At 41.5% G+C, this 27,771-nt stretch overlaps 1 protein-coding gene and 1 pseudogene across 1 annotated transcript in view; both read right to left on the bottom strand.

Annotated features, from left to right (window-relative positions):
- The window catches only part of STPG4 (sperm-tail PG-rich repeat containing 4), a 62,803-nt gene extending 37,131 nt beyond the window's left edge, over window positions 1-25,672 (bottom strand). Inside the window, exons 1-4 of the mRNA XM_033175793.1 lie at window positions 25,332-25,672; window positions 24,278-24,465; window positions 21,414-21,473; window positions 19,899-20,156 (exon numbers count right to left, since the gene is read on the bottom strand). Coding sequence (XP_033031684.1) covers window positions 19,899-20,156; window positions 21,414-21,473; window positions 24,278-24,358 — 399 coding nt within the window. The 5' untranslated portion in view covers window positions 24,359-24,465; window positions 25,332-25,672. The remainder of the gene's footprint in view (window positions 1-19,898; window positions 20,157-21,413; window positions 21,474-24,277; window positions 24,466-25,331) is intronic.
- LOC117062351 lies at window positions 6,258-7,752 on the bottom strand (annotated as a pseudogene).
- Window positions 25,673-27,771: the final 2,099 nt, after the last annotated feature.

Genomic DNA, 27,771 nt, shown 5'->3' with positions numbered 1-27,771 from the left:
GGTATGATATGAGAATGTCAGGAACTGGTTAAAATAGACAGGAGAGGCCGGGTGCAGTGGCTTAATGCCTGTAATCCTAATACTTTGGGAGGCCGAGGCAGGTGGATTGCTTGAGGTCAGAAGTTCAAGACCAGCCTGACCAACATGGCAAAACCCTGTCTCTACTAAAAATACAACAATTAGCCAGGGGTGGTGGTGGGTGCCTGTAACCTCAGCTACTCGGGAAGCTGAGGCATGAGAATCACTTGAATCCGGGAGGCGGGGGTTGCAGTGAGCCAAGATTGTGTCACTGGACTCCAGCCTGGGCAACAGAGCAAGACTCAGTCTAAAAAAGAAAAAAAAAAAAAAATAGGAGGTATGTGAAGGAAGGGAGGGAGAGAAAGAAGGAGAATGAGAAGCCAGGAGGAGATCACCTAGACCTCCAGAGCTGGCAGGGAGGAGGAGAGGAGTTACATTATAAAATCGTAGGATCTGAAGTGAATAATCCCCTCCACCCCCTATTATTTTTACATCAGATTTTAAGAAACAATATCGCTTTTGTTAAAAAGGCATCTACCTCCTAGCACTACCTGGCACATGGAAGTTCACTACTATATTTCGCTCCGCAGATGTCTTTACCGTATTAGTATACAACTTTGATTGCAGAAGCAGCTTTTTGTGGATAGAGTGATGATAACAAGTAAATACAAATTTTATGGTGAAACATATGCATTTTCCTGATGCACCTGTGCTTGTTGAGTGCTCACTTGACATCACAAACACCAAGGAAACAAGGGCATTCTTGTGTCATTCTTGTGTCTTATAGAAGCACAGAAACACAATTTAAACGGGGCATTCTTGGGGGCCAGCAATGTCCTATTTCCTGATTTTGATAACAATTACATGGATGTTTGCTTTCTGTTTTTAAAATGTGCATATTTGCTTTATGCTCTCTCTCGCTCTCTCTATCTCTCTCACACATACACAGATATAAACAGGAGGCAAAAAAAAAGGAAACCGAAAAGGGGAAAAAAACTCTTAAAGCAGTCATTTATTTATCTATACTCAGCAATCCATGTAAGATTTCCATAATGAAGTGCTCATGGAAAAACTCTTAGCATTATTCTGGAAAGGAATATTGGTTACCTGTAACATATATATTTGTCCTACTATACTTGGCATTTACCATTCTTTGCTATTTAACATAGTTGAAAGGGGGCTTTTTTTTTCATAGTCTTGATTAGTCAGTTGTTTTATGTAGGAGACTGTTTTCCTGTGTATTACTAAACTTGGTTCCATTTTCCTTGGGTCTAATGGTATATATATATATTTCTAATTCCAACATATGCGTCTCAGTTCTTTTTTTTTTTTTGGAGACAGGGTCTTGCTTTGTCACCCAAGCTGGAATGCAGTTGTGCAACCATAGCTCACTGTACTTCAACCTCCCAGGCTCAAGCGATCTTCCTGCCTCAGCCTTCTGACTACTTGGGACTATAGGCATATGCAACCACACCTAGCTGTTTTTTAAAATTATTATAGAGTTGAGATATCACTATGTTGCCAGGGCTGGTCTCAAACTCTTGGGGTCAAGCGACCCTCCCACCAGAGCTTCCCTAAGTGCTGAGATTATAGGTGTGAGCCAATATGCCTGGCCAGTTCTTCATTTTTAAGGCTTAGAGAATCTAGACAAGATGCCAGTAAAAATATCTGATTCTCACTAATTAATGTTTCAATCCATGCTGATTAGGCACTCAAACCTTTTTTTTTTTTTTGAGACTGAGTTTGGCTGTTGCCCAGGCTGGAGTGCAATGGCGCGATCTTGGCTCACTGCAACCTACGCCTCCCGGGTTCAAGTGATTCTCCTGCCTCAGCCTCCCGAGTAGCTGGGATTACAGGCATGCGCCACCATGCCCAGCTAATTTTGTATTTTTAGTAGAGATGGGGCTTATCCATGTTGGTCAGGCTGGTCTCAAACTCCAGACCTCAAGTGATCCACCTGCCTTGGTCTCCCAAAGTGCTGGGATTATAGACGTGAGACACCGCACCTGGCCAGGCACTCAAATCTTATAAGAGCTTGAATGTGGCAGGATGATATTAGTGTGGGTATATAATTCAGTTATGTTGCACCAAACACCATCAACGTCAGAAAACTGAAATAATGTGAAAAAAGCCAACCCTACTTACTAGGCTCTTGGTGTGACTACATATACATATATATCTACGTGTACATATACATATACATGACTTTATTTAGAACAGATTTAGGGTCATAGCAAAATTGCAAGGAAAAAGATTTCCATATACCCTTTGCTCCCACACATGCATAACCTCCATTATCATCATCCCACACTAAAAATGTACAGTTGTTACAACTGATGAACCTACACTGACACATCATTATCACTCAAAGTCCTTATGTTACATTAGACCTCACTCTTGGTGTTGTACATTCAAGGGTTTTGACGAATGTGCAATGACATGTATCTATTATTATAGTATCACAGAGTGGTTTCACTGCCCTAAAAATCCTGTTCTCCCTATTTCCCCCCCTCCCCTCAAGCCCTGGCACCACTGATCTTTTTTTTTTTTTTTTTTTTGTTTTTTTTTTTTTTTTAACAAAAACCCCCCAGATTTATTTAGCTTCAACATTTTCCTGATCTAAGAGAGACGTCAAAAGATACCTAGGACATATACACAAGCACCACATAGTGAACTCAGAAACCTGAAAGAAAAAAGGGCAAAGGTCTTCAATGGAGAAATTATCTGCTTTTGAAAGATGTTCACGTCCATCCACGTCCTCTCCTCTTGCAGCCACTTGGGCCTTGAGAATAGCAGTTTCCTGCCGACTGAGCCTGGTTTTTATTTTTCATGCTCTTAACATAGGTGCATTCTTCAGTCATGCAAAATCAGCGGATTTTGCTGGATGTACACTGCTCCAGCTGTGCCACTCGGCCATCTCTGTATGTGACTGTGATGTTACATCTGGCAGTCTGTTGTCCTCTGCTTCATGAGCTCCCCCGATATACCTCACCGGTGTTCGCTAACATGTCAAATGTGGCCCTCGGCCTCATGCAGCACTTTAATTGGCACACCAATAGAATTTGGCAGGAAGAGTTCCTCTGGCTACTTTTCCTTCTCTTTCAAGCGGAATCAACCACTGATCTTTTTATAGTCTCCATAGTTTTGCCTTTTCCAGAATGTCATATAGGTGAAATCACACCATATGTAGCCTTTTCAGATTGGCTTCTTTCACTTAGTGATATGCATTTATGTTTCCTCCATGTCTTGTTATGGCTTCATAGCTCATTTCTTTTTAGTGCTGAATAATATTCCATTGTCTGGATGTACCACAGTTTATTTATCCATTTATCTAGTGAGCAACATCTTGGTTGCTTCCAAAGGTGGGCAATTATGAACAAAGCTGCTCTAAACATCCATGTGCAGGCTTTTGCATGGGTGTAAGCTTTCAAGTCCTGTGGGTAAATACTATGGAGCACAGCTGCTGGATCTTATGTAAGAGTGTGTTTAGTTTTTAAAAAAATGGCCAAACTGTCTTCCAAAGTGGCTATACCATTTTGCATTCTCACTAGCAATGAATGAGAGTTCCTGTTGCTCCACATCCTTGCCAGCTTTGATGTTGTCAGTGTTCTGGATTGGGGCCATTTCGTATTTGTGTAGTATCTCATTGTCTTAATTTGCACTTCCCTGATAACACGATGTGAAACAATTTTTCATATGCTTTTTTGACATCTGTATGTCTTCTTTGGGGAGATGTATATTAAGGAGTTTGGCCAATTTTTTAATTGAGTTATTTTCTTATTGCTGGGTTTTCAGAGTTCTTTGTATATTTTGGTTAACAGTTCTTTATCAGATATATCTTTTGCAAATATTTTCTCAGTCAGTGGCTTGTCTTTTCATTCTCTTTAGGCTGGTCTCAAACTCCTGACCTCAGGTGATGCACCCGCCTCAGCCTCCCAAAGTGTTGGGATTACAGGCATGAGCCACCGCGCCTGGCCAAGTTCTTTGATTTCTTTCATCAGTTTGTTGTTTTCCTCATATAGATCTTGTACATATTTTGTTAGATTTATACCTAAGTATGTCATCTTTCAACATTCTAATGTGAAGGCATTATATATGTGTATTTGACCTTACCAGTAATATTTTATTTCATAATGCAAATAATCCTTCTATCATCGTGAGTTCTGACACACGTAGTTTGAGAAGGAAGAGAAGTAAATTCATTTCATCTAATCTTACAATTTCTAGCCAAGTGTTTGGTCAATGGAAGAGAGAAAAAGGCATGCTTTTTGAGAGGTACTGTGTTTTAACATTCAAATCCCACTTTTTCATTGCTGGTATATAGGAAAGTAATCGACTTTTGTGTATTAACCTTTATCCTGCAAACTTGTTATAATTTGTTATTAGTTTCAGGAATTTTTTGTTGATTCTTTTGGATTTTCTACATAGGCAATCATGTTATCTGTGAACAAGGGCAGTTTTATTTCTTCCTTCCCAATCAGTATACCTTTTATTTCCTTCTGTTGTCTTGTTTCATTAGCTAGAACTTCCACTACAATGTTGAAAAGGAATGGTGAGAGAGGACATTCTTGCCATTTTCCTGATCTTAGTGGGAAAGCTTCTAGTTTCTCACCATTAAGTATGATGCTAGCTTAGGTTTTTTTATAGATACTCTTTATCAAATTGAGGAAGTTCCTCTGTATTTCTAGTTTACTGAGAATTATCTTCATAAATGCATGTTAAATTTTCTCAAATGTTTTTTCTGCATCTATTGACATGATTATGTGACTTTTCTTTTTTAGCTGTTGATGTGATCAATTATTTGATTTTTAAAATATTGAGCCAGCATTGCATACCTGGGATAAATCTCACTTGGTTGCGATGTATAATTTTTAATATATTGTTAGACTTAATTTACTATCATTTTGTTGAAGATTTTTACACCTATGTTCATGAGACATATTGGTCTGTAGTTTTCGTTTCTTGTAATGTCTTTGTCTGGTTTTAATATTATGGTGACGCTGGCCTAACAGAATGAGTTAGGAGGTGTGTCCTCTGCCCTCTATCTTCTGAAAGGGATTAGTAAAGAATTGGCATAATTCTTTCCTTAAATGTGTGATAGAATTCACCTGTGAATGCATCTGGGCCTGGCAATGTCTATTTTGAAAGGTTATAATTACTGATTCAATTTAATAGATATAGGCCTATTGAGAGTCTATTTCTTTTCATGTGAGTTTTGGAAAATTCTATCTTTTAAGTAATTGGTTCATTTTATCTAGGTAATCAAATTTGTGAAATACGGTTATTCAGAATATTCCTTTACTATCCTTTTTAATGTCCATAGGATCTGTAGTGATGCCTCTCTTTTGTGTCTGATATTAGTCATTTGTGTTTTCTCTCTTTTTTGTTAGTTAGCCTAGATAGAGGCTTATCAATTTCATTATCTTTTCAAAGAATCAGTTTTGAGTTCCTTGATTTTCTCTATTGATTTTCTGTTTTCAATTTCAACAACTTTTCCTCTAATTTTTATTATTTCTTTTCTTTCACTTACTTTGGATTTAATTTTACTCTTCTTTTTCTGGCTTCCTAAGGTGCAGGCTTAGATGATTAATTTTTGGTCTTTCTTCTTTTCTAATACATGCATTAACTACTACAAATTTTCCTCTAAGCATTGCTTTTGCTACATTCCACAAATTTTGTTTTCACTTCCATTTAGTTCAAAGTATTTTAACATTTCTCTTCAGACTTTTTTCTAATAACACAGATCCATGTGTTATTTAGAGGTGTGTTGTTTAATCTCCAAATATTTTGGGGTTTTCTAGTTATGTCTGTGTTATTGATTTGTAGTTTAATCCTATTGTCGTCTGAGAGCAGACATTGTATAATTTCTATTCCTTTAAATTTGTTAAGGTTTTTTCTTTTTGGATATGGAGTCTTACTCTGTCACCCAGGCTGGAGTGCAGTGGTGTGATCTCGGCTCACTGCAACCTCCGCCTCCTGGGTTCAAGTGAGTCTCCTGCCTTAACCTCCCAAGTAGCTGAGATTACAGGCACTCGCCACCATGCCTGGCTAATTTGTTTTTTTAGATGGAGTCTTGCTCTGTTGCCAGGCTGGAGTGTAGTGGCAAGATCTCAGCTCACTGCAACCTCCGACTCCCTGGTTCAAGAGATTCTCCTGTCTCGGCCTCCCCAGTAGCTGGGATTATAGGTATGTGCCACCACACCCAGCTAATTTTTGTATTTTTAGTAGAGACAGGGTTTCCCTATGTTGGCCAGGATGGTCTCCATCTCCTGACCTGTGATCTGCCTGCCTAGGCTTCCCAAAGTGCTGGGATTACAGGCGTGAGCCACCGCTGCTAGCCCTGTTATGCTTTATGGCTCAGAATGTGATCTCTCTTGGTGCATGTTCCATGTGAGCTTGAGGAAATTTGTATTTTGCTGTTTTTGGATGAGGCAGTCTATAGATATAAATTATATCCTGTTGATTAAATGGTGCTGTTGAGTTCAACTATGTACTGACTGATTTTCTGCCTGCTGTATTTGTCCATTTCTGATAGAGGGGTATTTATACTGAAGTCATCTATTTCTCCTTGCAGTTCTATCAGTTATTGCCTCACATATTTTGATGCTCTGTTGTTAGGCACATACACATTGCCAAATATAATTATATCTTCTTGTAGAGTTGACCCCTTTATTATGTAATGCCCCTTTTCATCCCTGATAACACTTCTTGCTTTGATGTCTGCTCTGTTTGAAACTAATATAGCTACTCCTGCTTTTTTTTTTTTTTTTTCAATTTGAGAGCAGGTACTGTTTATTAACTGATCAGATTAGAAAAATAATCATAGTAGACACCTTCATTCATTCTTCTAATAAGCCTGTTGATCTGGTCCCCCCGTTGCCAGCATCTCCACTTCTACAAAATGGGTGGTCTTTTTCTTCATGCCGTCTCGTGGAGAGGATAATTTGAAGGGTCACAAGAAGTTATTTGCTTCTTTGAAGAATTTTCCAACAGTATAGATCTCATGAATCAGATCCTCCATACAGATGATGCCATATTTACCAAGATATCGAGCAATCAAAGCATTATCTGTTAAAGCAATTTGCTTCTTATTGATTTTGCTATAACCATGCTTGTAGATTAATTCATTTACTGACTTCAGATTTGGGTACTCCTATGTGATACATGGTTATACAATCCTCAGCATGTTAACTGAAGCCTTGTTGAGCTCCACAAATGTTCCATTGAAGATTTGATGAAGGCAAAGAAGCTGCAACACCTTTTGGACCTTTGGGCTCACGTCATTGATACCTCTGATCCTGATGACAAACGCCAATTTGGGTTCTGCAAGTACGCGGGTTGTCAGCTTTTCTTGCCATTCTAACCATTTGAATTTCAGCTCTGTCCATCTGCCTATATTCCTTGTGATAGTGCTTTGCTTTTTCATAGATAAGCTTTCTCCTTACCTTTAAAAGCATCTTCTGGGCAAACTTCTTTCTCAGGTGCTTGACCTTCAGCTCTGTGAAATTCCTTCACTTTTTCTTAAGGGTTTCTGGCACAGCAGGAAACTTCTTCTCTTTGACACCCTCCATGGTTCCAGCCAGAAAAGAGGCTCCTGCTTCTTTTGATTAGCTTTTGCGTAGTGTATCTTTCTCCACCCATTTACTTCTAATCTATATGTGTCTTTACTTTTTTTTTTAATAGTGAATCACTCTGTTGCCCAGGCTGGAGTGCAGTGGTGCAATAGTGGCTCATTGCAGCCTCAAACTCCTGGGATCTAGCTATCCTCCCAGCTAAGTCTCCCAAGTAGCTGAGATTACAGGTGTGCCACTATGCTTGGCTAATTTTTAAGTATTTTGTGGAGACTGCGTCTTACTATGTTGCCCAGACTGGTCTTGAATGCCTGGCCTCAGGGGATCCTCCTGCCTCAGCCTTCTGAAGTGCTAGGATTACAAGCATGAACTACCTCATCTGGTCGCTATGTGTCTTTACATTTAAAGTGGGTTTCTTGTAGACAGCATACAAGATTATGCTCTGACAATTTTGATTAACTCTGACAATCTGTCTTTTAATTGGTGGTTAGAACAATTAGCATTTGTGTAGTGTATCTTTCTCTACCCATTTACTTCTAAATCTCTGCCCGCTGCACGCTCTGTGTCCCGGGTTGAAGCGATTCTCCTGCCTCAGCCTCCTGAGTAGCTGGGACTACAGGCGCCCACCATCAAGCCAGGCTAATTTTTGTAATTTTAGTAGAGATGGGGTTTCACTATGTTGGCCAAGCTGGTCTCAAACTCCTGAGCCTGTGATCCGCTCGCCTTGGCCTCCCAAAATGCTGGGATTACAAGCATGAGCCACACCGCACCCCGCTGTGGTATCAGTCTTTTTCGTGAGTCTGTACCTCTCTCTGGTATAGACTCATGAAAATCTGTGACCATCTGTACCGTGAATTTCACAAGTTTTTCTCAGCTACCTCCTCACCCTTAGGTGGCACAGGATGACAACAGCTGGCTAGAGTTGGGTATTGCCCTTCCCTCAGGTCAGTTAGATCCTGATTGAATAGTTTTTCCTGAGGGCAGGCCTTGTTAATAAGAGAGTATCTGACATATTTCAAAATGGTTCCTTTTCCTCTCCTCTGCCAGCAGCAGCGGCAGGATTTTTCTCTATAAGAACCTGGGAGAGCTCCTGCAGGTAAACCTCAAAACATGTGAGGGTCCCCCTATGATTAGGTCCTCCTGGAGCTTTTAACTCTCAGATTTGCTAACACTTAGCCTCCAGCAATTCATTAGCTGTAGTTCAGGTATTCCTACCCCAGCCATGGTTGCTGCAGAAGTTGGTATGTTCTGCCCTGGTAAATTGTAATTCTCTGTATCCTCCTGGCCATATTTCCAATTTTGGGGATAGTGTGCCCTGTGACCTCTCTTACAAGTCTAAAAGAATTGTTGATTTTTCAGTTTGTTTAGCTTTTAAATTGTTGTTAGGATGGAACTGCAACTTCCAAGCTATTTACATGGAGAACTGGAAACTGGAAGTCAGCGTGACACCATTTTGAGAACCCAGACCCATAAATAGGTGAGTCAGAAGGCAACAGATTTTCTACACCTTTAGAATCCCTATTAGAATTCTCATAAGGTAAATGCAGCCAGAGGGCTGGCAGGGACAATATTTCCAGGTACTGTTTTTTTTTTTTTTAAGGCAGGGTCTCACTCTATCGGGGAGTGTGGTGGCGTGATCTCGGCTCACTGCACCCTCCAACTCCCAGGTTAAAGCGACTGTCCTGCCTTAGCCTCCTGAGTAGCTGGGACTACAGGTGCATACCACCATGGCCAGCTAATTTCTGTATTTTTAGTAGAGATGGGGTTTCGCCATATTGGCCAGGCTGGTCTTGAACTCCTGACCTCAAGTGATCTGCCCCCCCCAGAGGTCTTCCAAAGTGCTGGGATTAGAGGCATGAGCCACCACGCCCAGCCATTTCCAGGTACTGTTGATAAAATTTCTTCAAGTGTCTCTTCTCTCTCAGAAGTAAAGCCTCTTGTGTCATATGGAAACATTACTGACTCACTGTTCAGATTTCTTTAAGGTCTAAGAAACAGACAACATGGGACTTTCTCAAAAAAAAAAAAAAAAAAGAAGAAGAAGAAAGAAAACATGCCTAATGATACTAATGATATCCTTAATTTCACCAATATCTTGTAATTTTCACTAAGAACTACAAATGAGTGTCATCCCTGAGATAAATTCTCTGTATCCAGCTTTCAAATTTCACTTTTGTTTGCCACACTCTTGACATATTTTAAGTGACAATCACTGCATTACTTTGCAGGGGATCTTTGAGAAGTCTCGCCTTTAAAAAAAAAAAAAATCTGCTAAATAAGCCGCTTGACTAAACCACTTTGAGTGTTACTTTTTTTCATTTAAATAAATAATGAATTGTTTCATCTTTGCTACATTATGCTCTTTGTTATTCCCACATGTAACTCTTGGGTTCTCAGAGTGAATGGCACCCTTCCTAGTGAACTGGTTTATAGCTATATAGTAGTGCAACTGTTCAAAATCAACACACACTTCACGTCTAAAATGAGTATTCAGATCACTGCTGTTGTTTGTTGCTTTCTAAGTAAAATTTATCATTTTACCACTTTACTGAACACACTGAACACCTGGGATAGGGTTGTACACTCGGTGGGAGGATTCTCCAGGGATGCTGTGTGGCTACTGAAGGATCCAGGATGCCCATTCTGATGTTCACCATTACTGCTGCAGTGTTGCTAGCAGGTCAGCCCTTCTGTGGGCGCAAACTTTGGTTGACACCATGCTCAGTGAAAAACTATCCTTTGAAAATCCCTTCAGCAGTCATTTTACCACGGAGCATTCTGCAAATTAATCTATTTTCAGAGATATCCTCATCACAGCTATAAACACAGCTAACAAAGATCAGTGAGTTAACTGCCAGATTTTTCAACCTGTCTCTCAACTAGTTCAAGGATGTATTTTGAACATATTCAAATGGATCCTTTGATTCATTCTCTAATTTAATGGGGTACCTTTCTAGCCTGGCTACCTCTTTTTGACCAAAAACAGATATAGGGGCAGGGAGGGAATAGAATCGCCAAATTTGTTTCATTTTACATGAGCTTCATCTTCCAAGGCAATGCTAAAGCTAACCTGGACAGAAACTTCAGACAATTTCAAATTTCATTTGCTTAATTGTGATTTTCATTGAAATGTTCCCAACCTAGGAAGTAAATAAGAGAATTTTTTTTTTTAATGGAACATTTTAAGAAAGAAAACAAGAGAACAAAAATGTTAGAAAAATTTTGAGTTACTTACAAATGGGCATGATTGAAAGAGTATCATGTACACACTGAAAACAATATCAACCGAAAGAAAAAAATGAATAGTCTCCTTGCTCCCTATCTAACCTCTACTTTCCAAATGGAAACCACTGTTGGTGATTATGAAAGTATTTCTCAGGGGAAAAGTATGCATTTAACATCACATATATGTATTTTGTTTTCATTTATACAAACAGGATTATACTCTAAATATTGACTTGAACTAGCCGGGCGACGAGGCGGGCGCCTGTAGTCCTAGCTACTCGGGAGGCTGAGGCAGGAGAATGGCGTAAACCCGGGAGGCGGAGCTTGCAGTGAGCTGAGATCCGGCCACTGCACTCCAGCCTGGGTGGCAGAGCAAGACTCCGTCTCAAAAAAAAAAAAAAAAAAAAAAAAAAATATTGACTTGTACCTTTGTTTTTTTTCATATAGTAACAACTTAGAGATGCTTCCATATGAACATATATAGATTTACCTCATCTTTTTTTTTTTTTTTTTTTTCTGAGACAGAGTTTTGCTCTTGTTGCCCAGGCTGGAGTACAATAGCACGATCGTGGCTCACTGCAACCTCCGCCTCCTGGGTTCAAACGATCTCCTGCCGTAGCCTCCTGAGTAGCTGGGATTACAGGCGCCTGCCACCACACGTGGCTAATTTTTTTATATTTTTAGTAGAGACAGGATTTCACTATTTTGGCCAGGCTGGTCTTAGGTGATCTACCTGCCTCGGCCTCCCAAAGTGCTGGGATTACAGGCATGAGCCAGCATACCTGGCCAACCTCAACATTTTTAATGGTTGCACAGTATGTCATTTTTATGGGTGTATCATTATTTAACTGGTATTGCTGAGTTTAAGGCTATGTGCATTTAGAATGTTGCTAGGTTGCCAAATGCCCTCTAAAATATTTGCACCAGTTTGTATTCATACAACAACATATGAGAGTATCTGTTTCTGGCTGGGCGCAGTGGCTCAAGCCTGTAATCCCAGCACCTGGGAGGCCGAGACGGGTGGATCACGAGGTCAGGAGATCGAGACCACCCTGGCTAACACGGTGAAACCCCGTGTCTACTAAAAATACAAAAAACTAGCTGGGCGAGGTGGCCGGCGCCTGTAGTCCCAGCTACTCGGGAGGCTGAGGCAGGAGAATGGCGTGAACCCGGGAGGCGGAGCTTGCAGTGAGCTGAGATCCGGCCACTGCACTCCAGCCTGGGAGACAGAGCAAGACCCCGTCTCAAAAAAAAAAAAAAAAAAAAAAAAAGAGAGTATCTGTTTCTGTATCCCCTTTGCCAATATTGGGTATCAACGTACAGTACTTATATAGTTGATCACCTGATAGGCGAAAATTGTGCCTCACTATTATTCCTCTGTAATTATTAGTTGAAGCCAAGCATTACTTTCTTTTTTAGTAATTGGTGTATCTCTGTGTGAATTGCCAGCTCATGCCCTTTGCTCATTTTTTATTTGTTTGTTTAAGACGGAATCTCACATTGTCACCCAGGCTGGATTGCAGTGGTGCGATCTTCACTCACTGCAAGCTCTGCCTCCTGGATTCACGCCATTCTCCTGCATCAGCCTCCCGAATAGCTGGGACTACAGGCATGCGCCACCACGCCCGGCTAACTTGTTTTTGGAGTTTTAGTAGAGTTGGGTTTTCACCGTGTTAGCCAAGATGGTCTTGATCTCATGACCTCAGGATCTGCCTGCCTCGGCCTCCCAAAGTGCTGGGATTACAGGCGTGAGCCACCACCATGCCTGACCACCCTTTGCTCATTTTTAACCAGAATATTTATTTTAATTGGATTGTAAAAGACCATGACTCATTTTCACCATTTGATGCAAGTGATAAAGCCAGTTAGTGATCAACATTTTCTGGAAACTCTCTTGCATCTTCACAGTGGTAGTACTCTACATTTTTTTGCAGTGACCGACCTTGTTCAGTAATGATTCACTGGCTACAGGCTGAGACAGCATCACCATCTTCTCCCTGTCCCATTCATTGTAGATAGATTCTGAAACCATGCTCTGACTGGCACAATTTAAACTGACTTCAGGTTGTCCTGAAGTAACCCTAGCATGTTGATTTCAAGTTTATACTTTAAACTCCTCCATGTAAGTCATTAGATCCATGTTTCTAGTTGAAAATATAAATGATGCATTTCAAATGGTAATGGACTTCTACTCTGCAAAGTAGAGTTGCAGAATAGGACAACCTGTCTCTAGGACTTTGGGCAATGCATCTGGAAAGACACAGACTTCAATACATCCTTCCTGAACAATTCCACTCTATGACTAACCATAGGGGATGGTCGAATATATTAGGATATGTCCATATACAAGAACACTATGCAGCTATTAAAAATGATGTATAGACTGGACATGGTGGCTTATACTTGTCATCCCAGCACTTGGGGAGGCTGAGGCAGGAGGACTGCTTGAGTCCAGGAGTTTAAAACCAGCCTGGGTAACACAGTAAGACCCTGACTCTATAAAATAAATAAACAAATGTATAAATACATAAAAATAAATGATGTGTAAAGAATACATGATGGTATGAAAAAAATTCATAATATATTTCTAAAAAGAAGAAATTCTGGTTTCTGCAAATGACGTGCTAGGTTATTTATTTGGGTGATTAACCTCCCCACTGCTGACAACTAGAAATGAAAGGTAAAATATTAAAAACAAACAAACAAAAGAGGTTTTTTGTTTTTTGAGAGAGTCTCGCTCTGTTGCCCAGGCTGGAGTGCAGTGTCGTGATCTCGGCTCACTGCAAGCTCCGCCTCCCGGGTTCAAGTGATTCTCCTGCCTCAGCCTCCTGAGTAGCTGGGACGACAAGCACCCGCCAACATGACCGGCTAATTTTTTGTATTTTTATTAGAGACGGGGTTTCATTGTGTTAGCCAGGAAGATCTTGATCTCCTGACCTCGTGATCCACCCACCTTGGTCTCCCAAAGTGCTGGGATTACAGGCATGAGCCACCTTGCCTGGCTACAGAAGAGTTTTTAAAAAGATACAGAATTGCCAACAATATAGTAGGAAACTATATGATCCTAAACCAAAAGGCAGCAAGAAGCCAAGAAGGTAAGTGGCCCAATTTTGTCTAGAGGATGTTTGCTGGTCCAGACTAAATTCAACAGAACGCAACTGAGTTTAAAAGAACTTCAGAGCCCTGGAAGACTCCAGGGGTCAAAGCCTGGGCCTATTCATGATAAACAGAGGAAGGAGTCTAATGGGAGATACCCACTGGAATTTGAGACCCTGGAAGGGTAATTCCTGAAAGTAAACTCTCCCACTTCACTCCATTGCCAAGGGGACTGCAGAGAGTTGCCTTGGTACTAAGCAAGAATTGGGAGGGAGAAGAAACCCATCCCTGAGAGAGTATAACCATGGGCTGTCCGTTTCATGAATTCCAGCCCAAATTCACAATGCTAGGGTGATCCAAGAGGACATAAACACTGGATTTTGAGTTGTACCAGACTAGTAGCTCCCCTAAATATTAACAGAAGCAAAAGCAAACCTTAGGCCTTGGGGAATTCACAAAAATACATTTTCAAGAGTAATGAGCAATACACAGTTAAAGACAATCACATACACATAAGAAAACAAAATGAGTAAGGCCCAGTCAGATTTCAGGTATTTGAATAATCATTAATTGATTCACAGATTCAACCAATATTAATCATCAGACACTGTTCTAGACAGTATAATAATGAGCAAAACAGATAAATATTCATGTACTCATGAAGCTTCATTCATGGGAGAAGGCAGGTTAACAAATAATCAATGTAAAGTGCAAGTAAATTATATAGTACACTTGACAGCTATAGATGCCAAGAAAAAAATATAAGAGCCACGCAGGGAAGATCTGAAGCGTTGAATAGTAAATTTAAATAAGGCTCATTGAGAACATGACACTTGAACAAAGACTTGAATTAGGAGAGAGTAGGCCATCCAGATATCTTGGATAAGAGTATCCCAGAAAAAGGGTACAGTGAAAATACCTTGAGGCTGGAGTGTGAGTGGTAAGTTCAAGATACAGCCAGAAGGACAAGTGGGTCAGGACGAGAGTTGACAGGGAGTAGTAAGACAAAGTCAAGAATGAAGACAGTTCACAATAGCCCTGCTAGCCTTGAGAAAAACCACTCAGAGATCACACTCACTATCATATTGCTTTAACCTAGTGGTTCTGAACCAGGAGCATGGCAATGTCTGAAGACATTTTTGGTTGTTACAACTGGAAGAGTAGATTGCTAATGATACTTAATGAGTAGAGGCCAGGTGCTACAATGCACAGAACAGCACCCCCCACCACCCAACCACAACAAAGATTTAACCTGCCTAAAATGTCAGCAGTGCCAAGCTTCACAAACCCAGGATTAAACATACCGATGGATAAATCAAAAAGGGAATTGACCACAGTGGCTCACTCCTGTCATCTCAGCACTTTGGGAGGCCAAGGCAGGAGGACTGCTTGAGCCCAGGAGTTTGAGACCAGCCTGGGCAACATAGTGGGACCCCATCTCTACAGAAAAAAAAAAAAAAAAGGAATTGGATATACAAGTTTGAAATTCAAGAAAAAAATCTAGGTGACAGATATAAATTTGGTAATCACCAACAAATAGATGGTGTTCATAGCCTTGACTGAGACTGGATGAGATCACCATTCAGGGAAGGAGCAGAGATGGAGCAGAGGTTTGAGTGCCTGGGGCACTCCAAGATGGAGATGAGGGAAGAGCAGAGATGGCAAAAAATGGCTGAGAAGAAAAACCAAAAATGAGGATGGGGGAGGAAGCGTAGGAGGTTTGAAAAGAGGGGAGAGTGGCTGGGTGCGTGACTCATGCCTGTAATCCCAGCACTTTGCAGGGATGAGGCGGGAGGATCGCTGGAGCTCAGGAGTTTGAGACCAGCCTGGGCAACAAAATGAGACCGCCTCTTCTAAAAATTTAAAAAATTATCCAGGCATGGTGGCTGGTGCGTGCCTGTAGTCCCAGCTATTCAGGAAGCTGAGGGGGAGGATAGCTTGAGCCTGGGGAATTGAGGCTGCAGTGAGCTATGATTGCGCCACTATACTGTAGCCTTGGTGACAGTGTCATAAATAAATAAATAAATAAATAAGATATACAAGATAAAACCACCCAAGAGAATGGGAAAGTAAACGGACTAGAGAAGTCCATTCAGTGCCCATTAGAGGTGAAGAATTTAGCATGAGACCAGTCATGCAGCTGCATGGATGCAGGTATTAATATAAAGAGAGACGTAACCAGGGTTGTGGCTTTGCCAAACAAGTAAAAGATGAGCAGTTAGGGGCAAGAGAATTGACAGTGTATGCAGGGAATAACTATAATGATTAACTATGGGATTGGAGCTTTGCAAGGAAGAAGGGGGTTGAGACGTAGTGAAAAGGTGGGAGAATCAATAGATTAGGATTGTAGCCTGCGGGGAATGGAAAAATTGTTAGGGTTGGGATATTAGAGAGTGGGATTCATGTACAGATTGTAGAGTTGAAATTCTTGGTCTTGAAAAACATCTAAGGAGTGAGTGGCTGAGGTGGCGGAAAGTTCAAGAAACTGAGAAGCCAGGTTGTTGAAAGATCATCTACGTGTGTGTTGAAATTATTATATGAGTAGTGAAAAGAGTGACAGTGAGGGAAGGGGGCTAGTATCAAGGAATAAGGGAAGTAACCCAGGGGTCAGTGGAGGACTACAACACTAGGGGGAAAAGCAGGTCATAAAACTGTACATATGGAGAAGGTGGTCCCGTTTGTGTACATATGTTCCACAATGTGAATATATTATTTATCTGTTAAGAAAAAGGTTATTAGAAAAATTACGGAGCCACCTCAAATCTTCTTTGAAAAGGGCCAAATATAGATAAGTATATGCATGTACACACACACATTCAAATACCTATATATATATTCCTTTTTTTTTTTTTTTTGAGACAGGGTCTTGCTCTGTTGCCCAGGCTGGAGGGCAGTGGCACAATCTCAACTCACTGTACCCTCCACCTCCCAGGTTCAAGCAATTCTCGTGCCTCAGCCTCCCAAGTAGCTGGGATTACAGGCCTGTGCCACATTGCCCATAAGAAAAATAAAAAAATTTGGGGTTTCACCCTGCTGGCCAGGCTAGTCTCGAACTCCTGGCCTCAAGTTCACCTGTCTTGGCCTCCCAAAGTGCTGGGATTATAGGTGTGAGCCACTGCACACAGCCCTTTTTGTAACAAACCTGCACATTCAAACCTGAAGCTCAAATAGATTCAAACCTGAATCTAAAATAAAAGTTGAAAAAAAAAATAGAAAGGCTCTTCAATGTAGATTCTCGAGTTGAGTTACATGCCTCAGAATAAAGATACTAAAAATAGTGAAAACTTTATTGCAAATAAAAAGCAGCCACTGAAAGATATAAAATGAATATTCTGTGAAAAATCATAAAATTTGAGAATGCTGTTCTAGCTTAATGAATAATAATATATACTATATCTACCCCAAATTCAAATTATTCTGAGTTCTGCTACTAAAATATTAGAATTTTGAATTTTACTGCTGAGTAAACAATGTTTATCTTTCTCCTTGTGAACATATATATCTTTGAAATAGAAAATTAGAAAAACACTGAATCTTTCCAGTTTCTAGAGTTTAATCCTTTGTGGGAGGTGGAGAGGAAAGAAGAAAGTAACAGAAAAACTATGTTTTCAGGGGGTTTTATCCATCCTCCTAAGTAAGCCAAATTCTTTTGGTCTTTTAAAATTTTTAGTTTTGGCCAGGCGCGGTGGCTCAAGCCTGTAATCCCAGCACTTTGGGAGGCCGAGACGGGTGGATCACGAGGTCAGGAGATCCAGACCATCCTGGCTAACACGGTGAAACCCCGTCTCTACTAAAAAATACCAAAAACTAGCTGGGCGAGGTGGCGGGCGCCTGTAGTCCCAGCTACACGGGAGGCTGAGGCAGGAGAACGGTGTAAACCTCGAGGCGGAGCTTGCAGTGAGCTGAGATCCGGCCACTGCACTCCAGCCTGGGCGACACAGCGAGACTCCGTCTCAAAAAAATAAAATAAAATAAAATAAAATTTTTAGTTTTGAGTAACTCCAACCTTGTATGTTTTCTCCTTTCAACACTGGGCCTTTGGCTGATTTTCAGGGACTTGTAAAAGCGAGAAGAGAGGAAGCAGAAAAGAAAATGGCAGAAGAGAATAAGAAAGAAAAACTCTGCATTTGAGATAACCAGAACAATTTCACACCTAGCCTGGTTACCTGGTAGCAAGCCATAAAGGTGCTAGTATAATTTAGAGTTTGTATGCATCCACTGAAGCAAACAGGATAAGATATACCCAATGAACACTTATCATTCTGTTCTGTTTCAAAGCTATAATTTGCAAAGCAGTAGAAAGGTTGGATTTGACATGTGTTCATCCTGCTGAAAATTTCGTGTCCACTTTAGTAATTACAACCCGTACTTAATTCAACCTCTGGCTGTAATACATTTCTCTCAGGTTATCACAATAATATTCTGATGAAGTTACGAAGACTGATACTATTATTTGCTTCTTTGTAAATGGGAAATATTAATGCACAGAGAACTGAGACAAGTACCCAAAGTCCCAAGTTAACAAAGTCCAAGTCACAACTCTATCCCTTGAACAGACTGTGTTCCTGACATTTCCATGCCTTCAACAATGCTATACTCCTCCCTTGAAATACCTCCTTTGGATTCCATCTACCCAAACCCTGCCCCTCATTCAAGGTGAGGGGCACATGGTAGACTGGAAAGAGGACTAAATTTTGGTGCAGAAACCCTCAGTAAAAAGTGCTGCTTCACCTATTTAAGTATTAGCAATGTGCCTTTGGATAAGTTACTTAGTCTCTACTCACCTTAGTTTTCTTGCATGTAAAATGAAGTTAATATCTGTTCTACCTATTTCAGAATGCTTAAGAAGGAAGCAATTAAGAGAATATACATGGAAGCCCATAGTAAACCATTAAGAGCCATGTATTATACATGGCTCTTCACTAATACATAAAAGACATGTATTAGTGAAGGTCCAGTTAAGTTCTACTTAAGCCATGGAGCTTTCCAGCCTTTTAATCCAGACTCCTTTGGCACTTGAACTCTCCTTTGGCATTTCCAGCTCCATTTATCTGCGCACTTGATAAACTTCGTCTTGTATTGTTGCTTAAATACCTCCGGGTCAGGAACATCTTCCTTCCACAGAGCCTAGTGCAGGGCTGTGAGCTCAGTAGTGCTCTTTATTATCAATGCTACGAATGAACTGGTGGAGCTTAGAAGCTGACCCTCCTGGGACCACGTGCTCACTACTTTTCTTATTTTTTTTTAATTAAAAAATATATTTTTAGAGACAGCATGTCACTCTGTCACCCAGGCTGGGGTACAGTCACATAATCATAGCTCACTGCAGCCTCAAACTCCCAGGCTCAAGGGATCCTCCTGCCCTGACTTCCCAAGTAGCTAATTTTTTTTTTTTCTTTTTTTTAAGACTTGAGGTCTTGTTATATTGCCCAGGCTGATCTACAACTCCTGGGCTCAAGTGATCCTCCTACCTCAGCTTCCATAGTAGTTGGGACCACAGGCATGCGCTACTACACCTGGCTATTTTTCTCTATTTTTTGTAGAGATGGGTCATTTCTAAGTTTTTAAAAGCTTCCCTGTAGTGTGTAGTTACATTTATGCTCTAATAAGGATACGCCCAGAGGGGCAGGGTTTTCTCTTTAAAAGAAGAGGGTTCACCACATATACTGCTTGAAGAGATCAGAGCATAGCCCAGTGACAGATAAGATCCTAGGGGCTCACCAGGCTAGGGGAATCCCACCAAGAATTGCCCAAGAGGGAAACATTTCTCCCCATGTACTCCCCTTAGGTTAAGAAGACGTTATAGGGAAAAATCTTGCTGGAAACATTTGCAAATCAGGCAGTCCTTGTTTGATTTCTATACGAAATAAGACATCTTAAAGGTTTTCCATTTCTCCTGGGGGAAGATATACTCTATGTATAAAAATACTTTCCTCAGGGGCTCTTAGTAGCTTTCCCACACAAAGCAATCTGCTAGTAGCGCTTTACCTGATCTTTGTCAACTAGTGTGCTGGGGCTTGGCCGTGGTTTGTCTTTGAATGAGTAAGTAGCCGCTTGCTTCTTTAACAGGTCCAGGAAGTCAGGAGGCATATACTGCGGAAGATCATTTAGGACTGGATTGTTCCTTTGCACAAGAGGTGGTTTTTTCCTTCCTTCATTTTTAAAATTGTAGGTTGCTATCACTGGATTTAATAGGGATTCTTCAATAAAAGTTTTCAAGTGGTAAGTGCCAGGTATAGGAGTATTCTGTGGAAAATTGACATCATTTTAAGATTGTATAAACACATAACTTCTCTTAAAACACCATTCTTGGATGGGAAGCCCCCAAGTAACATTTCCCTTTGTTTTCAAGTTTAATGAAATTATATCAAATACAGTAAACACTCTTGACAGAACAGTATTTCAAAATCATGATTATTTCCTTTCTGAAATAATTGCTGAATTATAGCAAATGGGTTAGAGTTGAAATTTAACTTTTTTTTTTTGTATTTTTAGTAGAGACAGGGTTTCACCATGTTAGCTAGGATGGTCTAGATCTCCTGACCTCGTGATCTGCCCGCATCGGCCTCCCAAAGTGCTGGGATTACAGGCATGAGCCACCGCGCCCAGCCAAAATTTAACTTTTTAGAAGGCAACTTTGGTGATTCAACTTTGGGATTCAACCTTGACTATGAATCTCAGACCTCTAGTGAGACCACCCAGGATAGTTTCTTGGCTAACTAGAAGCTATCCTACATCTGTTTAGCCAATACTATGTTTCTCTCTAGCCCTCAAGTGGGAAGCTAAAGGATAATGACATGAGACCAGGATAAGCTGGCAGAGCATATGGCCTAGTTAGTCCAGTAAGAGGTTTGGTACTTTCAAATTACAACCAGTGTGGCTGAATGGCCAGAACTGAACATTTAGTCACTGCTGCTTTTGTGGCCATCTTTCCACTAAGCACTCAGCTCAGTTCTGCCATTGAAATTACTGCAATTCCAAGAAGGCTTTGACCCATGAAGTCCCTCTATTATTGAAGGGCATTGACAGAACATATCTCTGTAATATAGAAATTCTCTGGAGAGGAGGATCTTCTGGTCATTTTTCTTCCATATATTACCATTTTGCTTTCACATCATATTGACCATATTAAGAACCATTTGCATAAGGTCTATACCACGTAAAATAAAAACTGAAACCAAAACACCTTTCCAGAATGTATGCTTTTTTTGTTTTGCAATCTCACCCAGATCATAAGATCATAGGTTAGCCTTATCTAGATGTTCTGTAAAGCACCCAGATTTCTAGAATTGTTTAACTTTTCCAAGCTTCTATTGCATTCAAAATTAAGTTAGTTTCTCATTCATATGCTGACACTAAATTTTAAGTATGAAATGAGGTCCATGCAGATCTGAACAATTACTGTTTTCTTACAATTAAGTGTTAGTCTTAAAAGGTATAACTGATTAAAATATTAATGGAATAGGAATAATGTGAATAGGAAAGACTGAACAATGTACATACTGTTAATGCTATTCTCCACCATCCTTCTCTTTCAAAAGAGGAAGTCTTTCGGGCTGGTTTCTATTAATAAACACAAAGTATGCTTATTCATTTGAGAGGTGATCCCTTGAAATTAAATATAATTTATAAAGCATTTGTTTGAAGAAATTCACACCCATACCAAACTGACAAGCCTTCATTAAAATAAAAGCTACAATAATAATAAATTTGCCCATATTTCCTTAAATTGTTATTTTATGATCTTTTTTTTTTTTTTGAGACGGAGTCTCTCGCTCTATCGCCGGGGCTGGAGTGCAGTGGCCGGATCTCAGCTCACTGCAAGCTCCGCCTCCCGGGTTCCCGCCATTCTCCTGCCTCAGCCTCCTGAGTAGCTGGGACTACAGGCGCCCGCCACCTCACCCGGCTAGATTTTTGTATTTTTTTAGTAGAGACGGGGTTTCACCGTGTTAGCCAGGATGGTCTTGATCTCCTGACCTCGTGATCCGCCCGTCTCGGCCTCCCAAAGTGCTGGGATTACAGGCTTGAGCCACCGCGCCCGGCCCATTGTATGATCTTAAGTCCTTTCAAATAACTAAATTCCCTTTGATAAAATTAGAGTAATAAACATCCCCATCTCACAGAGATGTTGTACATATATTAAATGTGATGAAATGTTGGTGTTCTTAGGAAGAAAAGAGTTGGGCTTGAAGCCAGACAGACTTAGGCTGGAACTCAGCTCTGCCACTTACCAGCTAGGTGCACTGGGTGAGTTACTCAACCCTCATGCTTCCTCACAGTAGTATAAAAATAAGGCACTACCAGAGTTGCCATAAGAATAAAGCATTGTATGCCAAACGTGGTGGCTCACACCTGTAATCCCAGCACTTTGGGAGGCCAACTTGGGTGGATCACTTGAGGCCAGGAGTTTAAGACCAGCCTGGCCAACATGGTGAAACCCTGTCTGTACTAAAAATACAAAAAAATTAGCTGGGCGTGGTGGCACATGCCTGTAATCCCTACTCAGAAGGCTGTAATCCCTACTCAGGAGGCTGAGGCACGAGAATCACTTGAACTTGGGAGGCGGAGGTTGCAGTGGGCTGAGATCGCGTCACTGCAACTCCAGCCTGGGCAACAAAGCGAGAAGCCACCTCAGGGGGAAAAAAAAAAGAGTAAGGCATTGTACATATAAAGACTTGCATCTACAATCAGTGCTCAATAAATATAGCTTTAATTTTTAACATCTCATCTGCCAAGTTAAGAAGCAGATTATTTTGGTATTCCTCAGTTTCCAAGGAAGCTGTTGTCTTCATATTTAGTACTCTATACCCATTCATCCATTATTATTTCATATTTATTTCAGCCCACTGTCCACAGAACACAACCGTTTAGTATATTCCTTTTGTGTTGTTTGTCCTAGGTAAAATCATTAAAATGTTGAGTTCCCCTTTCATTTATAATGCCTTTATTACTATAAAATATAGGTCGTCAAGCAAGACTGCATTAAAAGTAATAATCTGGGCCGGGCGCGGTGGCTCAAGCCTGTAATCCCAGCACTTTGGGAGGCCGAGACGGGCGGATCACGAGGTCAGGAGATCGAGACCATCCTGGCTAACACGGTGAAACCCCGTCTCTACTAAAAAAAATACAAAAACTAGCCGGGCGAGGTGGCGGGCGCCTGTAGTCCCAGCTCCTCGGGAGGCTGAGGCAGGAGAATGGCGTAAACCCGGGAGGCGGAGCTTGCAGTGAGCTGAGATCCGGCCACTGCACTCCAGTCCGGGTGACAGAGCGAGACTCCGCCTCAAAAAAAAAATAAAAATAAAAAATAAATAAATAAAAGTAATAATCTAATCAGTAAAACTGATATAATTCATTCTTCCTGTCTAGTAACTTAAATCTACTGTACTTATGAGTACCACTGGGTTTTATTTTATTATGATATATGTGAATTTCTCTAAAAACCATTGTCTCATGCACACTGCTAAAGCTGAGCTTCTTCCTTGATACTTCTTCGTGAGATTTATGTTGAATCTTCTCTGTGGCACTTTTATAGTCACAGAAATTAAACTTTCTCATGCAGATCAAGACAGGTCTCCCACCCCTACCCCAGAATAAGGAAAATGAGATGGGAAGGAGAGGGAAGTAAACATGATCAATCTAATGGAAGACAATTGGCAGCTGCTGTTTTGTTTTGCCCAAGACAGGTGATCTAAATTCCACCTATCTACCATTTTAAATTCACTCTAAGGGGAAAGATAAAAGATTAGGTTAAACAACCCTCAACCACATTTATTTAAAAACGTAACAAAGGCCAGGCATGGCGGTGCACGCCTGTAAGCCCCAGCTACGAGGGAGGCTGAGACAGAAGAATCCCTTGAACCCGGGAGGTGGAGGTTGCAGTCAGCCGAGATCACACAGCTGCACTCCTGCCTGGGTGACAGATCGAGACTCCAAAAGAAAAACGTAGCAAAGGTAGCTTCAAATATTTTTATACATACTAAAGTAGGAGGCGGAGCAAAACGTGACCACAGAAGGAAAAACCCAGTCTTCCGGCAGATGGAGCGGAGAGGGAAAGAAATCCAATCACCGTACTAAACCAGTTGTCCAGTTTAATTAGTAGTGGGAAGAAGGGAAAAATACAGAAAACAAAGGGCGAAGGAGAAGAAAAAAGGAAGAAGCAAGGGGAAAAGAAATAAAACAAAGGAAATGTCCAATAAAGACCAGGAAGTAAGGTCCGCAGATGGAGACGTACGTGAGGGCAGGGAGAGAAGGGTAGGAAGAGGGAACCAGAAGGGCACGAAGGCCTGGGATTAGAGAGCTGTGGGAAAAGGGCAGCGGGCCTGCTGAGGGGAGCAGGAGCCAGGCCGGCAAGGGGCAGACGATCTTACCAAGGCTGCGATGAACGATTCTCCGCGCACCAGGCCCTCCCTTAGTGTGGTGGAGGCAGTGGTGACGGTTGGCTGGTCCATGGTGGCCTCCTCTCTCCCTAGGCTGCGCCTGGTGTCCGGTTTAGGAGGCGGGTGTGGCCCGTGGGCTCCGCGCGCGCGCGCCGGAACCGCCAGGTTTGTGTTTAGTGCTGGGGGAAGGGAAGCGGGCACGCACTTTGAGGTCCCGCGCGAAGACCTGCGCAGAGGAAAACCCTCGAAAACAGACGGTTACGAACGCATGTGAGAAGAAAATCTAGAGGGCTCTGGAGTTGCCAGAGAGCCCTCGGGTAAGGATCTGCGAAAAGGGAGGCTTGTTAAGGGCTTGAGCGCACCCACAATCTCCATCAGTTCCCTTCCAATCCACCCCCAATCCCACACCCCAGACAGGGAGGCAGTGTGCTTGGTAGGCATACTTACAGAAATCTGCCTTAGCACCCACTTTCTAAGGTTGTTTCTAAGCTCCTCCAAATAGAAACTCTGGGGCTGACTTCTCTTGTCTCTGACTTGCAGAGTGGAGTGAGCACAAGACACAGCGGGTTTCACTAGCTGTGAAACCACAGGCCACCCCATTCTTCTCAGTATAGACCCTTTTTATTGTCAGCCTCTCTAAGCTGTACCTTCTTAACCTAGGAACATTCTCACCTTTAAAAACACACCCTCCGCAACCTTAATTTCATTTTATATAGTACCTACTGTATTCCAGGGACTTCACACACGTTATTTAATCTTCACACCAACCCTACAAAGTAGGTATTAGTCCCATTTTCTGGATAAGGAAACACAGGTTTCCTTGGACGTTTAGCACAGTTCACTCAGCATCACACACAAATGGCAGAGCCAGAATTAAAATCCAAACCTGACTCTAGAGCTCCACTGCCCTATACCACGAAGTTTCTGCTTCCCTTTACAAACTTTCAAGAGTAATATGGACTCTTTTCTCACTTCCCATACTTTCCTAAAAACATCTTAATCTGGCCTGCACACAACTTTTAATTAAAATTGCACTTAAACTCACCAGTGATCCAAGTGCCAAATCCAATGGGGATTTTCAGCTCTTACGAAATTTGGCCTTCAATTTTCATTGCTGCATTGATTATTCCCTCATTCTTGAATCACTCTCCTCCCTTGACTACCAGGACTTGGACGCTGGTTGCATATGCTGACTTATCCTGTGCTTGTTTCCTTGTCTATAGAGAAGGGGTTAATAAAATTGGTACCTATCCACATAGGTTATAAAGAAGATTAACTTGAAATGTTCACAGCCATGTCTGGCACAATGCAGTCAGTAAATGTGAGTTGTCATTACCTTTAGGACAAAAGCAACATTTACAATCCAATCTCTCACTTTTCTCTTTTCTTTTTGAAACGAAGTCTCACTCTGTTGCCCAGGCTGGAGTGCAGTGGCACGATCTCAGCTCACTGCGACCTCGGCTTCCAGAGTAGCTGGGACTACAGGCGCCCGCCACCACGCCCAGCAAATTTTTGTATTTTTAGTAGAGACGGGGTTTCACCATTGGTCAGGCTGGTCTTGAACTCCTGACCTCGTGATCCACCCACCTCGGCCCCCCAAATTGTTGGGATTACAGATGTCAGCCACCACGCCCGGCCACTTCTCTCCCTTATTAGGATGGCATGCTCTGCTGTATCATGCTTGCAAAAACCCCAAACATGCCATCTTCACATTTCTGTTTGGCTCCACATATGCTAGCTCTTCTGCATGAAATGCTATTCCTTTCTTTGACCACCTGGAAAATCTCAAGAGTCAACTCCTCTGAGTAGACCTCTAAGCCTAACCCACCAAGTCCCAAAGGACCCCGTGACTATCATTGTTGGAAGATTCCTTTCATGACAAATCATTTCTCCTCTAATTTTAAACACCCAAAACACGGGATTGTTTTTGAATTGACCCCTTTGAACACAAGGACTAAAATATTTGTGGAATAAACCACTGACTGGTTTTCCCCTCTAAGTAAACCAAAGACTAGATTACAGCAATGCTTTTCAAAAATTGATATGCATACAAAATATCTGATGATCTTGTTTAAAAAGAGCAGATTGATTCCAATTCTGAGGCAGGACCTAAGATTCTGCTTTACCAACAAGCTCCTGGGTGATTCTGTGGGTGACTTTTTGAGGAGCAAGCGACTAGAGGACTTTTAGTTTTTTAAAATACTGGGATTCTAAATTCATTTAAGATAGCCTTAAAAAAAAAACAGGCACTAGGTTTAAAATGAACAACTGAAATTAGAAAGCGAAGAGGCAATACCAAAGTTCTCACAAATGTTAAGAGATTAATCAAGTCCATTCCCTGTGCCTCATTTCATTTTCTTATTTTGGCTGAGCCTGTAAAACTGGCTCAGCAGACTAGGGACTGGTACTCTCGAGACTAAAAGAATATGAAAGGTACAGAGAAGTCCAGAAACCCATACAAGGTGTGACATTACAGATGGGAACATCTAGATGAGAAAATAGTTTAAGTTTCAAAAATAGAAACAGCATGGGTCAATGACTTCAAGGACTATCCAAAAAGCAGATTAAGCATGTAGGATAAACAAAATGTTCCTTTAAGAAAACATTGTCTTATATAGTATCACTAAGATTTATTTCCAGATTATCCTGTTTCAGAAAGGGGGAGAGACATTTCTCTTGAGAATACAAACCTGTAAGAAGAGCTCAACAGTGCCTGTTATGTATCAGATCTTTAAAATGGTTGCCGTCTTCTAAAAATTTTAGGAAAATACATTACACCAAGGGTGATATTTAACTGCAATAGTAATGGTTTATTGAGAGAATCATCTAAGAGCAAACATGCCAAACAGTATTATGGTTGGTACAATTAGCACAATCCTATTAATGTAACACTAATAGTATGGTTAAACTTGAAGGTGGGGCTGGGCGCAGTGGCTCACACCTGTAATCCCAGCACTTTGGGAGGCCAAGGTGGGCGGATCACAAGGTCAGGAGTTCAAGACCAGCCTGGCCAACATAGTAAAACCCCGTCTCTTCTAAAAATACAAAAAATTGCCGGGCGCGGTGGCTCAAGCCTGTAATCCCAGCACTTTGGGAGGCCGAAACGGGTGGATCACGAGGTCAGGAGATCGAGACCATCCTGGCTAACACAGTGAAACCCCGTCTCTAGTAAAAATACAAAAACTAGCCGGGCTAGGTGGCGGGCGCCTGTAGTCCCAGCTACTCGGGAGGCTGAGGCAGGAGAATGGCGTAAACCCGGGAGGCAGAGCTTGCAGTGAGCTGAGATCCGGCCACTGCACTCCAGTCCGGGCAACAGAGCGAGACTCCACCTCAAAAAATAATAATAATACAAAAAATTAACCGGGTGTACTGGCGGGCGCCTGTAATCCCAGCTACTTGGGAAGCTGATGCAGAATTGCTTGAACCCAGGAGGAGGAAGCTGCAGTGAGCTGAGATTGTGCCACTGCACTCCAGCCCAGACAACA

This window comes from Trachypithecus francoisi, unplaced genomic scaffold, assembly GCF_009764315.1.
Source record: "Trachypithecus francoisi isolate TF-2019V2 unplaced genomic scaffold, Tfra_2.0 Lachesis_group17, whole genome shotgun sequence".
Classification (NCBI taxonomy): Eukaryota; Metazoa; Chordata; class Mammalia; order Primates; family Cercopithecidae; genus Trachypithecus; species Trachypithecus francoisi.
The sequence above is the reverse complement of the archived record's forward strand: the minus strand, read 5'-3'. Positions and strand labels throughout refer to the sequence as shown.